The 27,500-nt window shown below is 42.2% G+C and overlaps 1 protein-coding gene across 2 annotated transcripts in view; it reads left to right on the top strand.

The window, feature by feature from the left end:
- LOC307080653 (guanine nucleotide-binding protein G(o) subunit alpha) overlaps window positions 1-27,500 on the top strand; it is a 65,180-nt gene that overhangs the window by 20,100 nt on the left and 17,580 nt on the right. For both annotated transcript variants that reach the window (XM_079743457.1, XM_079743456.1), the window contains exon 4: window positions 23,711-23,871. In XM_079743457.1, the coding sequence (XP_079599583.1) occupies window positions 23,711-23,871 (161 nt within the window). The remainder of the gene's footprint in view (window positions 1-23,710; window positions 23,872-27,500) is intronic.

Below are 27,500 nucleotides of genomic sequence, written 5' to 3' on the forward strand. Positions count from 1 at the left end.
CAAAGCGATACTTTTTTGAACTCTTTGTTTTTTCTTATTGGACCAAATATTAAATGTATATGGATGACAAAAGGCCGGAGAAAGCCTTGGTAAGAGATGTTAATGAAAGGGAAGTTAATGTTCCACTAACATACCAGATTGCATCAATACTGTCAACCATGTGGAACAAAGACACACATATGCTAACCATGCACAAATACTGTATACATATGCTTGCTGTTCAAGAAATGACAGAATGAGGCCGGTATTTAGTTACCCTGTGAATAAGTTGCATTGGTAAGTTTAGGTAAAAGTTACTTAGTTCGGTTTTTTGTTTGTTACACAAAAAGGTATTGGATTTGCCTTGTTGACCGTCATTTGAGTTTTAAAGAAGTTACATTCTAAAGTGATTGCTTATTTTCACACTTTATAAAACAGTTGATGTACTTTTCATGCAGTTTGTTCAGTGTACACAGTTAATGTGTGGTAAATTGGCCACTTCACCCGTACTGAACACATATTCAGCAATTTGTAGTCATGGTTTTTGCACAAGCTCATTTGCTCAGGGTTTTGCAGCCAAGCAGAAAAGCATAGACAAAGGACAGCTCAGCCTTTCAAGAATCACGCTTTGGTTAATCTCCACATCCAAATATATTTATAAAAATATAGAAAAAAATATGAAATAAAAACCTAAAATTCTGTGTAGTTGAAACCTAGGTTTACTGTGTGTAAAATCTGGTGAAATTGTATTTCCCAGCGCCATTTTTGCAATGGAGATTTTAAGATAGGATGTCTATCTGTAGCAGGGTTCTTAGTGTTTTTTAACAAGCCTTACATCGTTTCCTGGCAGTGCGCTAGATAGAAAATGAGTGCATAACCCTGTAATATTTATTGATTTTAGCATCAAAGGAACGCGTCATCAATCTTGTTGCTACACTAAAGGTCCAGAAACTGTGCTGGAATGCAGAAATACCCTGAAGAAGGCCCCCCTTGATTTGGTTCATTCTGGCTGGTTTTGAACATGTTATGGAACTCTGCAGCACAACAAAAACAACACTCATCTTAATTAAACCCTAATTGAGCGCAACAGGCCTTTGACTTGTGGAAAGCAGTACATTCTTCAGTTAAATTCATGGCTGTTTAAAGTTGTTTTTTCCAGCATAGCTATGGAAAAGACTAAGACGAACTGGAAGTAGAAGTGGGATGCCTTGTGAATACGTATTTTTGGAAGCGTGTGTATTTCATGTTGAGCTCTATGTTTATCTGACTGGTCCTTTTTGTATGGCAAGTACAAACAAGTTTTACTGGTGCATCTTTATGTCAGTTTACTTTGATAATATAAGAATGTACAAGGAGCCGGTTAGTCCTTGGGAAATGCTTCAGTCCCCGTCGTCACAACGCTCAAATCCTTGGCCCGCAGCAGTTCTTTCATACGTACTTCAATCAATAACTGAGCCAACATAAACATAACCAAAAAGGGCTCCCAAATGTCCATGCAATGAAGGGGGTTATTTTAATTAGTACTTGCCACATATCTAACTGGTATTCAAAATAACTTTTAGTCTATCTTTCTTTCAAACTATTTTTAACTTTTTGATTTTAGGCCTTGTGAAAGCAAACCACACTAGTGAAAATAGAAAATATAAAGTATGACCACCCTGTTGGTTCACATTAAGGACATTCAACTCTCAGTGTGATCTTGTTTGTTTTGTTTTAATCTGTCACAAGATATTTTAACGTGTTGATCGTGATGGCTACATTATGGCAACAAAATTTACAGATAGACTGAATAGCTAACCTGACCTCTGTATGATCCTACTTAGGCTCACACGAATACATGGAAGTTGTGCACACTGCTGTGTTATATAAACCAAGAAGAAAACGCACACAAGCACAAGCATGCAAACACGCACAAATTCACGTAAACACACACACAAACACAGCACAGACACAGAATCATTATTTTACAGCAGGGATTATATTTAATCACAATTAGAGTATTTATATTTTCATTAGAAGGGCTGTGTCACAGTATCAATAAGGAATTTGTGTGTGTAGCAGTTTTCGTTTCATTAGTTTGTTTTTAGTTTCATTTATTGAAAGGGAACCAATGCAACATTTTTAATTTTCTTTAATTAAACCATTTAGGCTGAACAAAAGAAATAACATAATAAGCATAAAACGGCAACAAAGAAAGGCTTTAGCCAAATTGCCTAGTGAATAAAGCATTCCTCAACATTTGTTTAACAACCTGCCATGGCTTCCATTCTTTTAAAAAGGGAAAGTCGCTGTCTATCTACACTTGTTCACGGTGCACAGAATTAGGCTCGTGCTGCTTCTGCAAGCACGGGAAGCGATCCTTTTCTTTTCAGAAAGTAGTGGCTGTGTACTTTGTGGGATAAGTGGTTCTGACAAGTAGAGGTTCATCTGCAAAGCGGTTCGGTTGCTGGGGTCGCCGCCACCATGTTCCACATCTTCATCCAGAAATTCAGCATACATGGCCTGCAAAGAGCTAAATTGTGGTGCTTTCTCTGGAGGCTTGGAGCTGCTCGCCACCGAACTGTTACCAAACATACTGCCGTTCTGGACTGGGGCTTGGACAGGTGGCCAGTATACCCAGAAGCAGAAAACATAGCTGTGGCTTGAGTGAGTGTGGGAAACTTTTAATTAATAAAAAGAAAAGAAAAATAAACATAAGGTATATTTATGCATTTTCGTAGGTTAGGGTCTTTGTGTTTTTATAGCTGATCATATTACATTTGACTTTTACAACGCAGCTTTCGATGAATTTTATGAAAATGACAAATATTTATTCTAAGGACAGCCTACTTATTTTGTATCTGACCTTCCAACATAGAGGCTTCGACGTTTCTAGCACCTTTGTCCGTCTCTGCTGTTCTCTCAAGGAGACGCGAGAGATCTCTAAAAGATGGTGTAACATCTGCAGCTGATGCAGTTGATGAGCTTATCTGTGGCGTCAGCTCTTTGAATGGTGCGTGGAGGGAAATCATATTTTCGATTTATTTCCACAGATTAACGGAGAACGTTGGGGGCGAGTCGTAGTCGGCTACATGTCCGTTTCTGTTGTAGGAGGCTCTGTAGAATACGAAAAGTGTAGTTGTTACATCCAGCTGTAGTCTTTCTGCAGGCTGGCCCATTTGTTGCTGAATACTTTGGGGTCTGGAGAACGCTAACGTGGAATGCTTCAAATGACAGACGATACGTCTCCATGCTGCTGTTATATCTAAGATGCTTCGCTGTGGCTATGTTCCAAGTGGTATCCCTTAGTATAATGTGTACCTATTATTTCTGGATTCCCCAGGATCAGAATATATAACTAAACAGGGCAGCCAGGGGCTCTGCTGTGTGTGAGCCTGTGAATTCTGTACGATGGAGAACAACGTTGTGTTGTGAGTTTTGATCAATAAAGTGCACTGGTAAACTTAACATGGACATGGGGCATGCACTGGAACTCCAGATGTCTCGTATAACAAATGAATGTGACGTTATCATCTAAAAGGCTCAATATGTGTACACACCGTAAGTGAGGCATGCATACGTCTGTAAAATATTGATGTTCTGGAAGGAGATAGCGTGGACCTAAGAAGGTAACGAGTGGTCGGAACCATTCGTCTTCCACTACAGAGAGAGGTTGCTGATCAAGGCCAATGAATACCTAACTTTAAAGATTGGTTGACAAATTAGCCTAGACATTAATCAAAATGCTGTCCGTGTATGGCAAAAGACTGTGTGCCATGCATAGACAAACATGACATACATTACTATGACATTATCAAAAGGATAATCTCACCAGAACCAGTGCAATTCATTCCTGTCACCCTTGTGCCATGAATTTATGAAAATCTAATATCTAAATATTTAAATTAATTGTGCGGTGGTTTGAGATAGGTAGGCACATGTAACTGACATGTTGAAATTAAACTAGCAGCTATTTAGCAGCTATCACTCTTTGTGCTTTCTGTCCTTTCTCTCTCTCCCTCCACCCCCCCCACGTCCAACCAGCCTTTTCTCTGGGCCTGACCAGTTGCTATGGCAACCCTGTGTTTTGTCTTCCTCTCAACACATTCCGCAAGACCGTGTCTAATGGTGGTGTGACATGGACACACACACACACACACGCGCGCCAAACGCACACACACAGACGCGCACGCACACACGCACGCGCGCGCACACACACACACACACACACAAAGCTTCAAGCAGGTTTCTCAGCCAACAGTCCTTAACTGAACAGTTTTTTGTTTTTTTTTGGTCGTGTGACATGAAGGAACATGGGACATGACTGCACTCCATTGTCTATACGAATACTGCTTCTGAGGCAAACCTTGATGAGGTGTTGAATAAGCATTATATGTGAAGAAGTGCACATGCTTCTAGTGATTATTAGGGATTTAGATTGAAAAACATTTGCCAGTTGTGCGTAAGCCTGTTTGAGGATTAAATGACGTGGAAGGAGTGAATATCATAACATATTTTTGGTTGAAAGTTAACCTTAGCACTTACAACCACATACAAGCATTAATACCACTAAATGCTGCAAAACATGTACTGACAGTAATGTGTAGAAGCATTAGTGTGGTGTGCTTTTTGTGTGTGTGTGTGTGTGTGTGTGTGTGTGTGTGTGTGTGTGTGTGTAGGTGTGTCTGTGTGTGTGTGTGTGTGTGTGTGTGTGGAGGGGGAGTGGCTATGGTTGGCAGCATGTGTCTACTTCTACATGTCCCATGAGATCCAACACAAATTGTGAGTAAGCTGGATGTTTCTGACTGACTGCTGGCAGAAGTGGGCAGTCAGCATAATACTTGTTGGAACCCGCAGGTTTGTATAACTGTTATTATATGAAAAACGATGCTCTGAGATTTTTATTTTATTTATTATTATCATGACTGTGATAGGGCCTCATCATCTCTATTGCCGGGTAGCAATCAACGCAGTGATTAAGTTATAACTGCTCTTCGGTGTCTAGAGGAATCTCTTATATCTGTTATCTTGTAAAGAAATCAGTTTGATAACCAATTTATACTGATGTTTTTGTGATTATTTTCCAGTCATGAGTTAAAAGGGCCTGGGTCTGGGAGTATACTAGCGGCCTAAAATAGAAGCTTATAGCAACAGTGCAATGCAGTGTATGTGTGTGCGCGCATTCGTGCACTGCTTTTCGTTCTGCTATATGTCTCTATGGTGATTGCTTCAAAAAGTTGACGGTCCTTTGGGTTTAGCCAAGCTTGACCCTATGTGTATGCTTTCAGCATGTTGTATATTCAGAATTTGTGGATCTGTGTGTGTGAGGGCTTGTAGCCAGGCAGTCCGATCAAATTGCCTCACGTTATTTACATCCACACCCACACCAAAACACATATAAATGTATACACAGTCACACACACACACACATATATATATATATATATATATATATATATATATATATACACATACACATATATACACACACAAACCATCAAAACATGAGTCTTTTTATTAAAATAGGTTGTGTGAGTATATTTCTCAGTTTTGACAGGACAAGGAAAGGTCATGAAAAATACACACCTGCTGTATTTTTCCACCATCAAGTGTGTCATATGAATTGTTTAGTATTGTCCCTGTTATAATGCCCATCGTGGTTGTCATTAACTGTACTATATACTGCCTGCTGTGGCTCTTAATGAAACACATTGACAGGGCCACGGCTTCAAGGCCACAGCTGTTATAGAAACCGGCTAATTATCCTCTTGGGTTTCTCTGCCTGTGCCGGTCCGTGTTTCTGTCTGTCTGTCTTTCTGTCCGCATGATGTGAGCATCTTCTCTGTGATGATGACGTCTATGTCATGTAAAAATAATTTAAAAAAACATTCATATTAGGTTACTATAAAAATTTATATAAGAAATATAGCAAAGTAGCGATATATCATTTTCTGAAAATCCATATGAGGTAAAGGCGTACAGAGTTGACTAACTGACTATGATTGATTGTACTCTACTAGCATTCAGTAACCTTTGTGTTTACTTTCTAACTGAAGTTAAGGTATTTGCATTGCCACTGTAGCCACGAAGTGTGATACTCAGGCCAAGCCAATCTCCTGTCCTCTTTCAGGTGTAGATTCCTTTAATTGTCTTGCATCCTTGCAAGACAGTCAAACATGGCCACTACTCGCCCAGATTGTATTGCAAATGAACTCTCCATGATGATTACTCCCCCTTGCCTTGGTTATTAAATATATGCTTGATCAATTGTAATTATAGAGTTATGCTTAATAAAACAGTTACACCTACAGTTACTCCAAATTCCACAAGTGCTACAAATACGGACGATTATCCCAGTTTTCCATCAATGCCACTGTGTGACAGTCCAAAATCGTATTGCATACGCTTGTCTGTGTGACGTTGGCCTTGGGGAAGTGATTCGTAAGACCTCTGTGAGTGTGAGATATTGAGATTAGCTGCAAAGAAATTGACAAGTTGACCCAGTCATTGTTGCCCTTTCACGTAGTATTGGCCTTTGACTGAGCCCCTTCAGATGGACAGATGGAGATCAGCCACGCTGCATGTGACATTTGTCCTCAGCCCTGCTTAGCCATCACAATGGAAGGGGACTATGGAGGCCACAGCTGTATGTGTGTGTGTGTGTGTGTGTGTGTGTGTGTGTGTGTGTGTGTGTGTGTGTGTGTGTGTGTGTGTGTGTGTGTGTGTGTGTGTGTGTGTGTGTGTGTGTGTGTGTGTGTGTGTGTGTGTGTGTGTGTCTGAAATGACATTAGTTTAAGGTAAAATATGTATTTTAACCTTATATAACCAGAAAGAGTAAGGCATTTGACAAAGTACGGAGCTGAAACATTTTTTTTTTATTGTGCAATTGTTTTGGTGTTAAAGGTTCATTCAACTTGAATAAAGGTAATATGAATGTGGGTAAATATGCTCGTGCCCGCCACATGCACGCGATCGGGAACCAGATAGCTTGGGAACCATCAGCCGCTTAACACCAGCAGCGAATAATGAGTTAATTGATGGCCGAGTCGCACTCGTCCTGAGTCATGCTCTGGGGCTAACGGTGCTAACTTACGCATTCGGGTGTACCGTAATCCTCATACTGACAGACATGTGTTGTTTTCAGGTGGTTCCCCAGGTTGCTGTTGTTTCCACCTCTGGTTAAAAAAACACGGCGACACAACTTACAAAGTATCGTCTCTTGGTCGTGGTCGCAGATCTTCAAACCAAACCAGTTCCAAACCAAACCCCAAACCCTTTATTTTTAAACAATTCATTGTCTTTTTCCTGATTGGGATCATCATCAATGTCTACTTGCCTGTCTGCCTGTTTTCTCATTTATAAAATTAAGTGTGTCGATTTATTTTTGTTGTTTACTGTGTTAGCGAACAGCTGCTGCCTACACACAATTGTTGTTGCTACATTCGTGCAACGAATGCATGCTACCTCACTCTACAAAATAGGTCAACATGCTTATTGTTTGCCGAAACAGTATGTTTTCATTAAAATTCAAATTGAAGAAGCTACTAACTACTATCACCATGTGACATTCGAACAAAACAATATGAACGCAAAATTAGAATGCATGAATATATTTCATTATCTATGGTATAGTAAAATGTATATCATACGATAACATAATACCGATATTCACGTTCATACCGATATACCGCCCAGCACTACTGTGTGTGTGCTTCTACTGCTTGCATGTGTGCAAGCAGTATGTCCATACATGGAAGTTAACGAGCATTGACTGCACACCTTTGAAGCTTTTTGAGTGTGCGTGCGTCTATGTGTGTGCTGACTGTTATTTGATCCCCCTCCTCTCTCTTCCTTTATACTGTCAATATCTTCTCCCAATGCTCTCTACCTAGAGAGTCTCTCCATCGCCAATGGCTCTCCAGTCTTCCACTGCCCTCATCCAACTCCTGTCATCGCTCTACAGTCCTGCACCCAGGGCTGGTCACAGGCAACCCACTGGACAATGTTATCCCACACGTTATCAATCATCGCAAACATTTTATTGAAAGTGTGGTTGCAAAGCAGGCCACACTAGTGTTATTCTGTGTCATATTAGTGTGGTTGCAAAGCAAGCTGCACTATTTTTTTATTAATTCATTCTAAAGCTTGGTATCTGGTCCTTATTTGACATGCTGAATCATTTTGCCTCAGAGATCCGTCGAGACAGATTAAGCTGTACCTTGTTTGGACCTTGAAAGAATCTGAAAAACTGACCCATTAACCCAAATGACCAAAATGAACTTACCCTAACCCTTACGGTTAGGGTTAGGGTAAGTTCATTTTGGTAATTTGGGTTAATGGGTCAGTTTTTCAAGGTTCTCTCTCTCTCTCTCTCTCTCTCTCTCTCTCTCTCTCTCTCTCTCTCTCGACTCACAGGGCATTCATTGCTATTGGTTACCACCGCAAAAAACAATGCAATGACACCTTTAAGCAATATAGCACGAGTGTGAGTGGGGTTGTTGGTTTATTTTATTTTAACCAGAGGATCAGGGTAAGGTCAGGGGGGCGTTTGCTCAAAAACGGTTGAGAACACTGCCCTAACCCATCAAGGGCACCCCTATGTATTATAGAATATTTTGTGTCGATGGCTGAACGATCAGCCCAATTATTCAATCAATCATAAGTCTGCAATCATAATAAATATTAACTGGAGTATGAATGGTAAGATTTTGTTTTCTATCTGCTTTGTGGGTCCCCTCTGGAGCTTAAAGGCCAACTCCTTAGGCCATAATGCTGACTGATATTATGTTCTCGTACAAAGAAACGTATTAGAGACACACTCTGTATTGGCATTGGCAAAAAGATGAATAGAAACTGTTTTCCATTCTTCATTTTCAAAAAAGAATCCTACTAGCTTTTGTAGTTTGATTGTATGGTTGTCTGAGCATGATTATTAACACATGCTAGAAGGAATCTTTGAATATTAGGTCAGGATAGAGGAAGTGAGGGTTGGAACATGTTTTAATTTTTTTGAGGTGGAAAAATCAAGATTATGCAATACTACTTACAACAGGGTCAACCCTGATCATTAAAAAGCAAGTGAAACCCAGAATGTTCCCGAACATTAGTCATGTGGCCATCGTGACACAATATCCTCTTTTGTCAGTGGCCATGGTGGCCTAATATTACACAACGGAAATACTCCATCACAAGCGGGGCAGTAGTATAGTCAATATCTTTATTCTCCTGTCATTTTATTTGGCTAGAACTAATTTCAATATCCAATTCCCTTAAATCTTGTAGAACCTGCACGCCATCCCCATGGTGTGGGGACGGTCCCTGTCATATGGCTTAAATGGCCTATGTTTCTTGATGAAGACGCCTGATTGTTATCAGGTATTCACAGTGTATCTGTGAATATATAACCTATGGTTATTATCAGGATTGTTATTATTATTAATCCATTCATCCGTTTAAGCGGTCTATGGACTTGTCTGATCTTAAATTTAGCAACGATTTATGATAGCATAAAAAATTGAAAACTTTTGCGGAAATCCAAATCTTTCAATCTTCAATCAATCACAATTACACTTGGGAAAGGGTCTGGGCCTGGAGACGACTTGGGGACATAGATGCCACCCCCCTGAAGAAGTGTTTAACGTTTTTTAGTAAATGCTAATGCTGATGCTCTAAACGGATCAGAAGTCCCCGTCAGAAAGAGGCAGGAACTGAAACTGTGCGAAGATGACGCCTGCGTTATCATGAGGAAAAGGTTTTGTGTTGATATCTTCATGGCATCACTCTATCAATTACAGAACATGCTCTTAAGTGTAATGCAACAAAACACTAAAAACTGCATCTATTAAACCTGTGTGTGTGTGTGTGTGTGTGTGTGTGTGTGTGTGTGTGTTTTTGGAGTAAACAAAGGACTGTGCTGAAGAAAAATGACCCGCCTCTGCCAAGGACACAGTTGCATCTAGGAGTAATGACATGCCCCCGGGAATCGCTTGAAGAGGGCTGTAGCTGGATTGGCTGTGCGTGGGCTGTGAATACCTCTAGTCGCTGCTCAAAGTCCTAGTTATTTTTATTATGATTATCTATAGACCGGTCTTTAGCCAAGCATAATCTGTAGCTAAGTATATCCTGTAGATGACTATATTCTTTTTAAATGCTATATATATATATTTGTGGTGAACGGGGAAGTTAGGGTGAACACCATCGTGTGTCGAGCTGGCTTTTCTGACCTCAAGTTTTACCTCCTCTATTATGTATCGGGTGTTATGCGCTTGTGCTTGTGTTGTGTTCATCGTTGTACTCAGTTTGATGGCTAACATGTTGAACGGTCCATAGAGTTACAGAGCGTTTGAATCAGAAACAAATCATTTCGGGAAATCAGTGGAGATAACCAACCAGCCCTACTGAGCATCTGAAAGTGAATATCAGTGTGTGTGTGAATTTCTGCATGCATCTTTTCGTTTGTCTGACTGTGTGTTGATATTTCTCTACAAGTCATAATCACCACCCTATGGACACAACATGTGTGCCCCCCCAACCGGGAGGACGGTCAGGGAGTCCAAACTGGGGTGTGATGGATAGGTCAGCCCGCTCGTCAACCCCCTGCCTGCAATAGCCTCTGAATACCCCATCACCCCAATTTCACTTAAATGGCGGTTTCGTATCTTTCTACACCAGCGGTTCTCAACTGGTCTTTCCTCAGGGCCCACATGTGTCATTAGGTGTTCAATGGGGATGCAGCGATCAGGTATTTTTTCCGGCCGATCTTGATACCGATCACAGATTTTTATTTTGTTAAATATATATTAATTCCTCTAAGAAAAGACGTGATGGCATTTGAACACAGAGCAGAGTCAAGTTCTATGGACTGTTTGGGTAATACACACCGATATAATCCAACATATAATCTAACATAAAAACAGGTGATGCCCTCTGCACCTATCAAAATTGAGGGCATAAGAAATAATAAGAAGCAGGTCAGAAATATGACAGTTCATTGGTTATTATTGTATTGGATGTTTATATATAATAAATATTGAATAGATTTTACAGTGTGTCTGTAAAATCTCTATTTTACAGACACACACCACCAATGAAGGTGGTGCGTTCAGCAGCGTTCGGTGTATGCTATATGGGAGATCCGTAGCCTGCTTTCTGCTTGATTATTGACGAGTCTAGGTTTACAACCTTTAGCAGAAACCAACATAAAAATCTCAACAAGAAACAAGGAGAGAATGAAGCCCAGTGAGATTCAGGATGGTTAACAGAATGCTATTTATATGGTTAAGATACCTGCTACCTTTATGTGAGTCAAGATGAATTATCTTAAAGCAGGATAACATTGCTGTCTCAGTGACTGAACCTAATGATGACACTTCACCTAAGTTAGAGAGATGCCAAAATGTCTGATCATTTTGAAAACTTTTTATCACTAAGAGGTTGATACATGGGCCGTCCAAAAAAAAATGGTGTATGGCGTTATACTAGTGTACGGCTAGTATGTATTTGTTATTTATGATGAAACAACCAAATTCCAAAAAGCGCATACTTCTATTCTTGGATATGATATGATCAACATAAATAATGGTGAAGGGGTCATAGCAACATGAGTGCCATGTTAGTCATTTGAAAGAAATAGTGGAAGCCCAGGGTATCTACAGAGAACGTAATAGCAACAAGTAGGCGTACAAAACTAACCGAGATATTATTGAAAACAGGTAAATGTTTGTGGCAGTTTGTGTTCTGGAAAGAGGGTTAAGCATGCGAAACATGTCAGAGTATATTACATCACAACGGCTAAGATTGGGTGAGAGCAATGGTCACGGGCGAACTTTCCTTATATTCCACCGGGTACACACACACACACACACACACACACACACACACACACGGAGACCCAACGCCGGCCCAGCAAACAGCGGAATGTGTTGGTCCCATTGCACCAATTTAACGGCACCACTGATTATCCACAGGGGCTTAACAATGCTTTGGTTTCCCCCCCCCGATCCACGTGTATCACCAGAATGCAATGCAGGCAGACAGCACAATCTGTGACGTGGATGTGGTTGGGTGGTACAGTGTTTGGCAGGCGTACAGTGGGTTTATGAGGCTGTTGTTCAGTGAACTCAGAGGTGTTTTTGATGCATTCCTTGGTGGGATTGCACTGTGAGTTTATTTTGTTGATATTATCCTAGACTTTTGTAATATAAGTGTGTTGCTGCCTTTAATTTGTGTTGGATATTTAAAAAACAATATTTTGTAGACATTTATATTGCTCAAATATATTAATCTGGACTGTATAATTTGATAACTGTAATAGTCCTCAGGGATCAATACCAGGAGACGTACTGTTACAGCCTTGTGAAAGGACGGTGGTTGAACTCTGTGGCGCTATCCTCTTTCTACCTCTTATTACATTTAGGTCTGCGGTGCCTGTTGCCTGAGGGAGGAGTATATCAATGTGACGACGAATTCAACATTCAACGTTATTTGAATTAAAGAGAGAGAGAGAGAGAGAGGGAGGCATAGTGGTCATTATTTTAGGGAGAGAGAGGCAATAAATGAAAAAATCCCATAAGAGTGAGGCATGGTGATAAAACACAGACGTGTCATTTTGTTTCTATTAAGTTCTCTGAGAATAGAACAGGTTGGTCAAGGTGACGTTGAAACTTAATTTATTATCCCCTCCAATCTGCCAACTGACGTTTTGAAACCCTTCTGCTTTAGCCATGAACCTTCAGGAAACACAAAATTAAAATAGATTGCACAAACAACCTTGGATTATTTCCGCCCTTTGAGGTAAAACAAAAATTGTGCCAATATTCAGAGTGATAGGAAAATAAATCCCTCAACTCATACACCCAAGAGATGGCACAGTGCAGAGTAGAAGAGCATGTTCACCCAACATCATTGGTTTCTGGTGATCAAACTCAGCTTCTAGGCCACATACCTCAGTTTCAAGTTTTGACCCACTATGACCACAGGGCTGCTATAACTAGTGGTCAAACCTATACAGCCGCAAACCGCGCCCCATTTTATATATCTGATTATGCAAATGAGCTGCTATTGATCAACCAGTCCAAAGTCCGCTTCAGAGAACCCCGGAGGCTAAAAATGTGGTTTGCCCATCAAGGACCTCCCCCTTAGATAATGGGGAAAGTTTTTTTTTGATAGCTAACAAAATGTGCTTACAGTGGTCAATTTAAAATGACCACTGTTTCAGGTACTCACCAAGCAATATTTGACAATGGAAGTCAATTGGGAAAATCCACTGACTTTAACCATTCCGGAGGCAAACAACGCAGGGTTGTCAGACATGGTACACGCATAGAAAAACGCGCATAAGCAGGCCTCCGAAAAGTAAAGGACCTCTTCGGCGACAGGGGGCGCCATAACTCACAACCAATAACACCAACCAATCACAAGTCTGCTTCAAAGCGGCCCAGGGACTAGTAGCTCGCCGCGCTCGCTCATTAGCCTTAGCGGCATTAGAATGTCAGTATGCAGCGGAACATTGTACATACAACGGCGCATTGTGCATATGAGGGCGCTACCACAAATATTGTCTTTAGAAAATGAACATGCGGCGACATGTATAGTTATTTTTAATATGTTCGTAATTTTATTGCTCGAGCAAACATGGCTTACGGGGCTACACATGAGGATATCTAGGAGAATGTGTTGGTGGCCAAAGTATTTTTTGTGTGTGTGTTTGGGGGTGTGTGTGTGTTTGTGAGTGTGCGACCGTGTACGTACGTGCGTGCGAGGATGGGTGGGTGGTGGTGGGTGGCTGTGTCCAACCAGAAGACAGCACGGTGCTCCTGGTGACAGGAGGATTTTATTTAGCGGCCTGCCAGGTTGCTATAGCAACAGGGACACCTGAGATACAAACAGAGGCAGTGAGAGAAAGAGAAAAAAGAGGGAGACAAAGATCAACGAGAGCACCATGTCAATGGTCCATGTCAGCCTTGAGTGGCTGGAGTTTACATACTCGGTTATAAGGGCTGCACAATATTGGAAAAAGATTGTATTGCGATATTTTGTCTTTCTGGGATACATATTGAGATGGGACAAATTAAATGGGAAAATTATGTCATGTTGCCTTTTGTTGTGGCAACAATTGTGGAAGGCGCAATTGCAATTGACGTTTGAAATAACGTTTTTTTCAACCTCCTTTCTGTAACCAAAATGATTCCATACAACTGACGTCGTTCTTTTTATCTCCCTCTTTCATCTTTCTAAATTTAGCCCTGATAGTGTATTGCAAGACCCAGCCACCCCCATCCATCTTGTTAAAATTGCATGGTGGGAGGCCCAGTTTCCAGTTCTGTTCTACGACTAGCGGGGGCTGTCTACGACTGCTTTTGTTTTCTGATCATAAGCTGATCAACATGATCAGTGGTCAGTGGTTCGCTGTAAACTCTCCCTAGCAACAAACTCTATGTATTCGAGAACCCTTCAATCTGAGTTAATCATGTTATATCTGACAGATTTTTCTTGTAGATAATCATTGTTACATACATTTTTTTTTTACTATCACCAGCGTCCAGCAATACGAATATTGCACATGCGTATTGCCGATTTTGATACGAGAACGATAAAATTGTGCAGCCCTTACCTCTGTTGAAGTATTTTAAGTATAGAGAGGAAATAAAACATAATAAAGAAAAGTATATATATACTGTGCATCTACAGAAGTATATTTATATGGTGTATAAGTGTACATTTTCAGAGGAACAGTACTGTATATTATATACTGTATATCTATAGAAGTGTGTTTATATGGTGTACTAGTGTAAATGTAAAGAGAGGAAAGAAAACAATTAAGAAAAGTGTATATATACTATACATCCACAGTAGTATATTTATATGGTTTATAAGTGTAAAAGTTCAGAGGAAAAACAACATGATAAAGAACAGTATATTATATACTGTATATTATCTATAGAAGTGTATTTATATAGTCCACTAGTGTATATGTACAGAGAAGAACATTGACATGAGAACATAAAATAACCCTATATATGTCTGTAGTTTTAATTGCACAGAGAGTGAAGAGAACATGGCTCAATGGGTGAGGGAAAAAGAAGGAACAGAAAAGGGCCGATTAACATTCAGAATGGCAAAGTACAGGAGAGCGACACACAGGGATATAGCGAGGAAGTAAAGGAGTGCTTATGAGAGATGGAGAGGTTATGAAGTGACATCCACCATTTTGTGTTTAATAGGATTCTTATAATACCCCCCCCCCCCCCCACACACACACATAGATATCCCAATCTCACTAAACCCAGTTATCTATCCATTGTCAATTATTAACTTTATGCAAAACTGTGTGTGTGAGCATATGTTAAATCGCATGGACAGCTTACGAGACATCTCTCTGACCGTCTATTGGTCAGTCCTTCCATGTTTGTTTCCCCAAGCTCTTAAATGAGTTATCTCATTAATCATTGAGACGGTTGACAGAATAGGAATTCATTTATGTCATTCGTGATGTAAGGACACCAAAGCAGGCATCTGTTGCGTAAGGCTGGCTGGCTGCACGTCAGATAAAGCAAGAATACTTCTCGCGCACCGGGAGCTTGTGACCACGATTTGACATTGTTCACGGTGTTTAATAGACCTATGATTAAACGGTCATTGAATCAAAATCCCATGGATGAATCTACAATGTACAATGTAGCAGTAGCGTGTCAATATACATCCCCTCATCATGTGGGGATGAGGGGTGAAGAAGTAGTAAAGTTGAGTGTGTTTGACTTCCTGGTCACTGAAAGTGAACAAAGTTTAAGGAGAGAAGCACAGACATGAGAGAGCAGTCAGTAATTAGAAAGAGAGAGGGGGAGACTGGGGGAGATGTGGGCGATGGAGAACAGGGAACGTTAATGGCCCTTTGTGAGCTGTTCTGTCTCTCCAAAAAAATGGACCACTATGCCATAGTCTTGTATGCGGTCACTGGTGCATTCAGAGTTATGCCCCACCATTGCTCTCTCTCTCCCCTCTCTCTCGCTCTCTCTCTCTCTCTCTCTCTCTCTCTCTCTCTCTCTCTCTCTCTCTCTCTCTCTCTCTCTCTCTCTCTCTCTCTCTCTCTCTCTCTCTCTCTTTCCCTCTCTTGCTCATTCTACGTGTGTGGGCAAATTTGTATTCGGTAGCTCATAGAAAGTGTGTGTGTGGGCGGGGGGGGGGGGGGTTGATTACAAGGAGGTAATGGAAGAGAGAATGCAAGAGAGAGAACATAAACTTGTTGTAAAAGCAGAACTGAAGTGTATGTGTGTGTGTTTGTTTCTGCGTGCGGCAGCTGGTGCACCATTTCTGCTTTCTGCATTTCTGCTTGGCAGAGATGGCTAGGAACTAGAGCTGCACACACACACGCACACACACACACACACACACACACACACACACACACACACACACACACACACACACACACACACAGTAGGTAGTAGTCGTAGTGGTTTGTGCATGATCAGAGGATCTGTGTAGAAGAGAAGCATAGTGATGCCATCATCCTAATGAAATATGTCCAGTTACTTTGTGTGATTATTTTTCAATAAGGCCCTTACATATTTAAATGAAGTGTGTTTGTTATCGCTGTGAAAATATGCTAATGTATTTCAGCCACTCTTATGTTGTAACCGTCATAAGCTTCTCAAACGAGGCAACAAAAAAAGCCATACTACAAGCACACACACACATTTACACAAACATAGGAGTTTGAATGGTGTCTTGATGATGGTTCGGCTCTCTCTCCCTTTGGGTGTCTCTTTCATACATTTTTTAAGCCCTCGAGGATACCAGTCTCTAGGATACCAAGCAGTTACCCTAGCAACGTCCCTCACTAGCCTCCTCTAAAGGATAGTGCAGGCGTGTGGTCACCTGACCACTTACCTCTCATGAGATTGGACGCTGTGTTTTCCTTTCCTGTCTTTATTCCACGCACACACACAGTTTATGGAGAGGAGGCCCCTAACAAAGTCTTCATCTCTTTACTTCTCTCTATTGCTCTTTCCCCTCTAACACAGACATTATTGTATGCATTGGCATGCATGAATATAATATCGATGTTAACAGTACAGAAGACCTGATGAAGATGATGATATTTTTCATAATAGGAGATGAGACAAAGCACACTTAATTCTTTAAAATGGGTTTAAACCAGCTGCTAACACACATAAGCACGCATCCGTGCTCAGCCTGTGTTTAGTTCACGCTTTTGACGGCAACGTTTTTCTTCTACTTCTGTGTGTGTGTGTGTGTGTGTGTGTGTGTGTGTGTGTGTGTGTGTGTGTGTGTGTGTGTGTGTGTGTGTGTGTGTGTGTGTGTGGTGAGCCAGCGATGTCTCACTGTACAGCCGGGGCCTGAGGGACTCTAGTGTGAAACGTCTCCAGTAGATTGCGCGGCGGTTCAACCTGCTCTCTGAGCTCTGGATCTTGCTCTCTGGGTGGGAAACGCTTGGTTGAAACTTGAAACACTATCAGGGCTAATTTTAGAAAGATGAAAGAGGGCGATAAAGACAGATACTGCAGGTGCGATGAGTGTGTCTGTTTAAGAGGTAGATGAAGACTGAGAGAGTGGGTCCAGATGGGGGAGGCAAGGAGGTAGAAAACGGGGGAGTGGTATAGAAAACCGTTGGAAAGGATAAGCAGAAGAGGAACTACAGGAAGTCAAGCATGGGGCAGTAGAATTAAGAAAGAAACACCTTAAACACACACAAACCCACACACCGTGTTTCATTATATGTTTTTGCGTGTGTGTGTTAATGTGCATTTAGATGGTTGGGACATCCCGCCATTTTTCTCCCTTTCTAATTCTTATAAACAGCGACTGCTCTTTAGTTGACAGGCAGGATATTAAATCGGTTCTGTTGTGCTGTACTGTCCGTCCCTTTGGGGAAAATGGTGTTGCGCATGAATGGAGCAGGTGTGGATGTGGTTGTCTGAGCCACCCGGTAACCCGTAGTCAGAACACCTCGAAATTGAGTCCAATGGTTTCACTTCCAGGAAAATAAGTGCATGAACCTCCATGTTGACAGATAGATACGGTTTCGCCTTGTGCTGCCACAGCCCTGTCTCTGACCCCCACTGCTAGTTGAAGACACCTTATCCCTGCCCCCACACCCCTCCCTGCCAGGTCCCTTTCTCTGACCACCAGTTTTAGCTGATGAATATGTTTCGCCAGTATCCTGTCCTCATCCTCCTCCCTGCCAGACATCTGTCTCTGTGGGATCTCGGTATTTAGTTTAATTGTTTCACATCCAGGACGATAAGTGCATGAACCTCCATGTTGACAGTAAGATATGGTTCTTCCCCCCCCCCCCCCCCCTTTTGTTCTTAAAGGGGACATCTCATACCACCAGGTGTGAGTGTGATTAGCCATTACAAGCAGGTTTGAAAATGTGCAGCATTGTGACATCACAGGTTGGCGTGTCCATCTATCCGTCACACATCTAGATGGACACGCCCACCTGTGATGTCACAATGCTGCACATTTTCAAACAATCTTGTAATGGCTAATCACACTCACACCTGGTGGTATGAGATGTCCCCTTTAAAGCAATGGATCAACGGAGCAACTGAGGGGTCGGTTTTTGCCGTTTTTGTCAAATAACAAGTAAAGATTGGGGGTAACTGAGAGCCACGCCCTTGTCATGTGCTTTGATATACAGTGTTTTGTGATGACTTGACAAGAAGCATTGGAACAAGCTTGGGAAATTAATGATGGGAGGGCAATCATGGGAACAAGCATGGGAGAAGAAGCATGGAAGAATGATGGAAAAATAATGAAGGAAGTTGTTTGATCACGGATGTTCTTGGTGGTGGTTGTTGGTATCTTGCGTGAGCCCACAAATAAAGGAGTGAACATTGCATCTTGGCTCTATGGTCTTTTCGGACTGGAAACTTGTGATTCCTGACTCCTGATTTCGGATCAAACTTCTTCAATGTCTCAAACAGTAGGTCACTGACATACCGCTCGTTGATGACCTCATTTCTTGTCCTCCATGGTTCGGTTGTTAAGCTTTGTACAGTGTTAAGCTCCACTCAATGGATTTAAATACGGACAGGAATGTGTTGGCTAGTGTTCTGCGCCAAAGTTGAATGTGTTTCTGTAACCCTTTTTTTCATGTACAACCGGATACAAAGAATCGCAAACAGATTACAGTACAGACACATACACACACAAATCCTCGGTTATTGTGGACCGGCGATAACGACCAATAACTTCCTACATTTACTGTGTGTAGATCACACACACGTGCACACACACAAATACTGAAATGTGTGTGTGTTATGTCTTTCGTCATTTGTAAGTCAGTTCTACCAGCCCCCCACTTCTCTTCCTGTAGTTCCTCTTTCTCCTTATCCTTTCTAACGAATTTCTCCCTCCCTCCCTCCCTCCTCCATCTCGACACATTCTATTCTCTCTTAAGATCATAGACTGTAAAAAAGAAAAAATATATGGACGTAGTGTCTGTGACATCCATAACCAAACTCAGCCCAGCCACTGAGTTACAATCAAACAAAGAAAGCAATTATTGGCTTTGCATTACGAGACTGAAATCACAAATACTCCCATTGACTCAGAAAAGCCACCTATTGGCGATTTGAGGTACTACATGTCGGTTGCTTCCACAATGGCTTTACAGACAGGTGGTCATCATGGCTGCCCCTTGCTTTGATTACATGATCATATAAATTCCCTAGCTCTGATTTTGCCTAGCTTTGACTCCTACATTGTGTGTATGTTTGTGTGTGAGTGTGTGTGTGTGTGTGTCTGTGTGTATTTGATAATTATGTACACTATACACACACTATAAACATTGGTTTGGATCCACTGAGGGCTGAACAGTGCGCTGAAAAACAGGTAAATATTCAATCACCTCAATAGTTAAATCTTGATTGGGTGAGAGAGGGTGGCGAGACAATTGGGTGCAAACACACCTTAAAGATGGCGGTGTGCAGAGTAGTACAGCATGTTCACCCAAAACATCTTTGAGTTGGAGAGAGGGAGCACACGAGAGAGTATGTAGAGGTAAATCTTTTTCTCCGCAAGATGAGAAAAAACGGAATTCAAGACAGACTGAAACCGCATTCCGGGTATAGGAAGCCTGTTACCATGGCAACAGCAGCTGACTGTCACATGATGCAGTGGAGTTTTTCGGGCGGCAGGCGAATAGGGAGAGGCCAGAGAGATGGAAAAAGAGAGAGTCGAGAGAAAAAGATAGGAAAGAAAAGGAGAGGGACGAAGGGAATGTAGAGAGGGAGAATGTCGAGAACAGAGCAGGCTAATAAGAGATTGTGAGGAGAAGAGAAGAGAAAATATGATAATGAGGGGGTGAGGTGTAGTGGAGGAAGGGAGGGGGGCGTCAGAGAAGAGGGGGGATGAGAGGATGAAGAGAAAGAGAAGGACAATAATAGAAGCACGACAGGGTGACATGAGTGTTTACGCCAAAAGGTTCCTGGACAAATTGTTCTTGACTGTCCTGTTTGTGTAATAAGAGGCTGGAATTATTTTATCGTAGTAGAGCGGGGAGGATGAGGGTGTGTGTGTGTGCCTCTGGATGAAAAGAAGAGGTGTAGAGAAATACATGCTGAGGGCTAAAATAATAGACGTGTGCTGAGAATGTGTTGTTACGGAGTAACAGACATGGCTCAAACTAAAGTGATTGACCGCCTTTTGTGTGTGTATGTTTTGTGTGGCTATTTGTCTAAATGCAGGACCGGATCAGTCTTAAGGCTTCTAATTAAACGATGCGATGCATTGTACACCAATTCAGCAGCACATAGTGTCACTGTGGGGTGCTGGCAGGGCAGCAGGAACAAGGAAGGGGTAGGACCCAAGTGCAGACAACTGCAGGAAACTTAGCAAAAAGGGCCTTCATCAAAGACACTCAATAATCTCTATTTCATGAACTGACATTCATGAAAAACACTTACAATGTGGGAACCACAAGGATCAAGGGACATGAAAAAAACAAAAAGGTTAACTGGTATGTAATGGGAGAGACTCATGGGGGAATGAGGTGCAGCTGGGGAGATTGACAGGGACGCTCGAGTGAATAAGGTGATTTCAGTTGGTAATGTCAGGACCTGTGGAGTGGCGGGAAAAGTAAAAGATATCTGGTGGACAGGGGGAGAACAAACACTAAACAAGGTAAAGACCAAGACATAACATGACACATACAGCATATTATTTTAGACACCTCATAGCAGGTGCGCCACATTAGTTCTTTACTAAAGCTATCCTTTTTGTAACCCATATCTCTGGGCTTTCTGGTTTTCACAAGACTGAAAGCATCATAAGATAGATTCATTTCTAGACTAGGGTGTCAGTTTGCTTCATACAATTCGACATTTAATGAGTGATGCTTCAGTGTTCCTTGAGTGGGTTCCTGCGTCTCGAAGGGTACATTACAATCTAATTTACAAGCACACATACATAAACACATAGTTCTTAGGTTGTCCATTACGTCCGGTTCAGACAGTATTCTTGGCCAGGCCTGTGGGTTTAAAGTGTTTCTGAGGCACCCTGCCCAGTTCTTTATACTGTGAGAACTGGCACACACTCTGGTCTGATCCTGTGCACACACACACACACACAGACACACAGACACACACACACACACACACACACACACACACACACACACACACACTTTCTTCAACCAACATGCGCACCTTTTGCTAACATCCTCTTGGTAGCCCTCTAGCCAAGTTTCCATTCAAGTCTTTACACTTTCAACAAAAGCCATTTATATACGAAAAAAGCTTGATTTTAACAGAAATATAAAAAAATATGTAAATGCTATAGATAGATAGAACACAAAGGAACACCCTCCCAACTGTAGGGCTCGACAAGATCTGTTCACCCAAAAAAGGGCTGACATGGTTGCCTAGCAATTACAGCTGATGAAAGTAACAACAGTTAATGAGCCAGGAAGACATGAGAAACATTAGAAATATTAGAGAAATATTATGCTATTTAATTACATATATTGTAATTTGATTCCCTTTTCCTTTGTATTGGGATGGACTTGTATCCATCTACAAGTACCTCCGGCTGATAATTGGTATGGTGGAGGCCGCCCGTTGAACTGAATGATGTGGCCCTAGTTCACAATGATGAGGAATTACTTTGATACGACTTTGATATGACATTCACAGAGAGCAGATAGGTAGGGGGGAGGAATCGAGAGCGGGTCAGGGTGTGATGGATACAGAAGGACGATTAGGAGGACGGGCGAAAGATGAGAACAGGGGATCAACTGGTGATGTAAAGAGAGGGGAGGTAGTGAGGCAAGGACATTGGAATATGAGAGAGAGATGGGTCGAGGAAGTCAGCATGACACCCAAAGGAAACAGCAGAAGTCAAAGGAGGGTAATGAAGGTAAGTGCTAAATGGACTGCCTTTATATAGCACTTTTATCCAAAGCTCTTTACAATATTGCCTGTCATTCACCCATTGATCCACACACCGACGGTGGAGTCGACCATGCAAGCCGACTGCCAGCTCGTTGGGGGCAGTTAGTGTGAGGAGCCTTGCTCAGGGTCACCACAACACTGCCGGGGATCGAACTAGCAACCTTTCGGTTACCAACTAACCCACTCGACCTTCTGAGCGACATCAGCCCTGGATGATAGAGTGAGTGGCAGTCTGAGGCAGCTGTTGAGGGATAAAGGGATGATTAAGAGTGGACGGAGAACAGACAGGGGACTATTGATGTGCTGGTAGTGAGTGATGGAGGGGTTGTAGAAGGAAGGGAAAGATGGACAGCTCCATCAGGGTCAAGGTAAGGTGAATAATGAGGGTGGCCTCTTTACCCTCTGTGCATAATGTTAATTCTTTTTTCATCAGCTGAGTCATAAGGGATGCACACTCAACAATACGACCCACACACACACACTAATTCAACTGCCCGCATAAATATGCTCTGGGAAATATCTAAATACGTTTTTTGTTCTAAGAATGATTATCAATTTGCTCTGCTTTCTATAAATAATCCACTGGGGTGTTTAAGGCAGATCATGTGGTCTGCGATCAATCACGCCAATGTGTTCTATTTTGAACGCTACTGCAGACCCAAAGCCAGTTTGTGGACTATTAATAATGACTATTTTTGATTTCAGTATAAATATATGGCCTGTGTATTTGCTTTCCAATCTGACCATTCTGTTTTGTCACACACAAAACAAACATATTCTACTTCAGGAGTACTACAGTACTCCTGAAGTACTGTGCCTTTAAAGTATCACTACAGAGAGCAGCCGATAGCTCTCTTTCCTTCCGAGTTCCTGCTTTTATTTTTTTTGCCTTTCTTGTTGCCAAGTAACACAAGACGTCCGTTGCTAGATCATTAGATGGCTTGTGCCAGTTTATTATGTAAGTAGATTGAAATAAAATGCCCAATGAATCAAGTTCTGTGCTATATTGCAAAAAAATACTTTCATGTATGGTCTGTAATGTAAAATACAATACACAAGATACAATACACTTCTGATACACAGATTCTCCACCTTCCATCGTCACTTCTCCACCTCCACCACCACACCCACTATCTTCTACCTCCTCTCTTCAGTCCTTTTCCCCTAATGTGCAGGTTCGTCTATTGTAGTGGTATTGGCGTTTGACTCCTCGCGAAAATACTCTGTGTTAGATTCCAAATGTCCTGTAACTACCTTTAGGCCGTCCGTGAGCCAGGCATACCGGTACATTAGTCAGTAACCTCCAAAACCTCTCTCTCTCTCTCCGATGACAGGCGGACTCCAAGATGGTGTGTGACGTGGTGAGCCGCATGGAGGACACGGAGCCCTACTCCCCGGAGCTGGCCGGGGCCATGATACGGCTGTGGTCCGACGCGGGCATCCAGGAGTGCTTCAGCCGCGCTCGCGAGTACCAGCTCAACGACTCTGCGCAGTAGTACGTCATTTTATTACCAAGGATTCCTCGTCAGACGGTTCTCGTTATTGTCATATGGCACGTAATTGTGTTTATGTGTGTGTGCGTGCGTGCTTTCATTGCATCCCCACACACACTATCCAGCTGTTTGCGGAAGCGTGGTTGGGGGGGGGGGGGGGGGGGGGGGGAGAGAGAGAGAGAGAGACCCCTGGGGGGGTGAATATATAAATTGTATAGATGGTCATATGAAGGAATATGACCATCTGTACAAAAAGTGCTGTGGGTTGTACAAATGAGTGAGTGAAATTTAAGAAACGTAGTGAGCTAGGGAGTGAGAGCAAGCGATAGAGAGGGTAGCTCATGCAATGCAATGTTTGCATGTGACAATATCATTTTGAGCAATGCATCTGCCAGAAAGAGTGGAGCGTGGCGAGAAAAGGATGGGGTATGTCTGGAAGGAGGGATTAATTAATCTTTATGTGCCCCTTGCATCATGAAAACAACATCCTTTCTGTTTGTCTGTCCATTTGTATTTCTGGCTTTCTCTCTTTGTGAAGTGTGTGTGTGCGTGCGTGTGTGCATTTTTCTATTTTGGTCTGTGTGTATCAAATGTATTGTGGTCTGTAGTGCAGTACTGGGTCGTCAGCCAATAAACTGATGGGACACATACCAGATCATCCGACATCCAGTGTGTGTGTGTGTGTGTGTGTGTTTGTGGGAGGGATGACTAAAACCTTTTTTTCTTAATATTGTTATAAAGTCTGAGTTTTGAGAAAAATTGTTGGATTTCAAATTCACAGCTAACGCTCATATTCTGTCTCAGATCATGTCTATCAATATCTTTCTTCATAACAAGCCCGATATTATCTGGTTCAAGTGCTTCCTCTGCTACAGCACAACCAAACATGACCCATTCATATATTTATTTAGGCAATCACATTGATTCACCCAAATCATCAAAATGTAGTTCATATTAGTTTATATAGTTTTGACATTTAACAATGACTTTGATGCAAAGAAATCTGTTTCATTAAATTGTTCAATTGCAATAGAAAATCCTACACTCTGCCGTCCTACATTACACACCTTACATTTATCAAGACCCTCCACCCCACACACAAACACACGCACACAAACACAACCTTTAGATTATAAAAGCCTGGCCGTAGAACCAGGACATCAATCAAGGCTAATTGAATCACACACATACACTTCCACTTCTGTCATCCTGAGGCTCTGGTGTACTCTTTTACAGGTCAACAGGGCTGTCATCATTGTCAGGTAGACTGGAAGTGGACAGGGTTAAAGCTAAAGTGTATTTGCTGCACGAGCTGACACAAAAATGACCTTTTCATACATTCAGCTATTTGTCACGTGTTTTACAGCTCTGAAATGTTGAGGCTCCGTGGGGGTTTATGACCTGCTCGTCCACAGCAGCGCTTCAGGAAAACACAGGCTACAAATACCATGCGTGTGCTAGGCCGTCTGCGCACTTCATGAAAGGGGCGCCACAGTCACTATCAATTCCACTTTAGAGAGCGCAAGAGGGCATATCACAGGGAAACATTTTTCATGTTTGCACACATGAGGCATAGAGAGAAAACACAAAGTGAGCTGTGTCCTGGTGTTTTAGTTGTAAGTTTATCGTGAGGCCTGTAACATTTGCAAAGTCAATGTGGTTCATTAAGAATCAGTGTTGTTCCGTTGAACAGTCACACATTGTCACGCTGTGAGCGTATCATGTGCTTGGCAGCAATCAGCAAGACATGCTTATTGGAAGCCAAAGTGCTTTATTGATCACCTTCATCTTATTTTTTTGACTTTCATCATCAGCCACCACGGTCTTTCACTCCACTCAATACCCCTGGTTAAACCCCTGGCCTATACTGCTTTGCTGGGGCTGACTGGGGCTGACTATGCAGCGGTGGAAAGCCCTGGATAATACCTTCTGTGATGATTAATGTGCTGGCCAACTTTTGCACTGAAACATTGTGATGAGGGGCCACACAATGATTCGGTTGTTTCCACAAAATGTGGATGCTGTTTTCCATAGACAGCCCCAACACATATGTCGTTTTGACTATTCCTTATAAGATATTAATTGAAACGGCATTTTTCCACTGACAGCGAGGAGTATAAATATAATAGTAGTAGGGTAAGGGAGGCCATGGAGCGTTCTGCTGGGGAGTCAAATACAGCCCAGGGTAGGAAACACATCCTTCTGGTTTACTGGAATTGGTTTAACCTAAGTCAAACTTTGGACATGGGGGTTAGTGAGGATACTCCATCGAGCCCAAGAGCAGCTCTCTGCCAAACATGGAACAGGAAGCCACCACTTCCTGTCTCAGATAGACACTTTCTGTCTAGCCCTCTCATAAACACACGCACACACGCACGCACGCACGCACGCGCACACACACGCACACGCACACACACGCACGCACGCACGCACACACACGCACACGCACACACGCGCGCACGCACACACGCGTGCAAACACACACACAGAACTATACCCAAATGCGTACACATCCAGAATAGTGCCTGTGTGTGTTTTTATCTTATCTTGAATAGCACTAGGGCGCCATTCAAATTTTCTTGCAAGTTTGCTCAGTATACAAACAACCTTTTCCGCCGTATGTCTTAACTGATATTTAGGGTGTTTGTGGTTCCAATGAGAGCACTCACACCCGTGCTGCGTACAGCCACTCTGAAAAATCCAGCACTGCTGTAAACCTTCATTACCACCCACCACATATGCAGGACCTGAAATCGAATCTTCTGACTTGTGTCCTTTCTACTTCACGACGCGGCCTGACGTGTTGCGTGTCTCGTGTGTGCCTGCTTTACATTGAAAGTCTGCCTTAAAAGTAAAGCACTTCCGGATCAGCCAGGAGTGGATGCGAAAGCCAGTGACCTCCCCCACACACCGCTTACTTGCGATTGCGACCTGCTTTTTGAAGCGTGCTCTAACCCAGGGGTTCTCAACCGGGCCGCGGGGCATTGGCCTCTGGGCCAATGAGATTTAGAAAGGAAGCCGACAGAAATTGCCACAAAGTATTTATTGGCTTGTTGTTTACAGTGTTGTAAGACTGCTTCTGTCTATAAATCAAACTCTGTTTATGTTCTTAATAATGGTCCTACAGTATCTATGTTCATTACATGAGCTCATGGTTTGTTTCCTGGTCACTGCGTTAGCGACCCCTATTGGCTAGTCGGGGCACCAGTGAAAAAAGCCCAGTTACATCATATCATCACATAACTTGGACAACTAGTAAATGAGTTACCGGAAGATGGGGAAGAAGTTGTTGATGTCTCCGTTTCGCACTACACAGAGGGTTACACTTATTCCGTGTTGGCAGCAGGCGTGCTCACCTTTGCTACGGGGCTATTATACACACTAAAGCTTTCAGATATGTTTTGTGTTTGACCAGGTGTTTATTAAGGTTGGATGTGTTCTCCTGATCAATTTCGCATTTCTCACAACAACTATTGCAGCGAGCTTTGTCTGTATTGATGTCTGCGTCCTGTTTGGAAAAGCATAAATAACCACAATTGCACAAGTTGGCTCCGCCCAATTGGGCTTAAAGAAATACACATATTTTTGGCAGTGATATATACCGCCAATTACCTCATTGCCATGAAATGAT

The sequence above is a fragment of the Pollachius pollachius genome, assembly GCF_949987615.1.
Source record: "Pollachius pollachius genome assembly, chromosome: 9".
In the NCBI taxonomy this organism is placed as follows: Eukaryota; Metazoa; Chordata; class Actinopteri; order Gadiformes; family Gadidae; genus Pollachius; species Pollachius pollachius.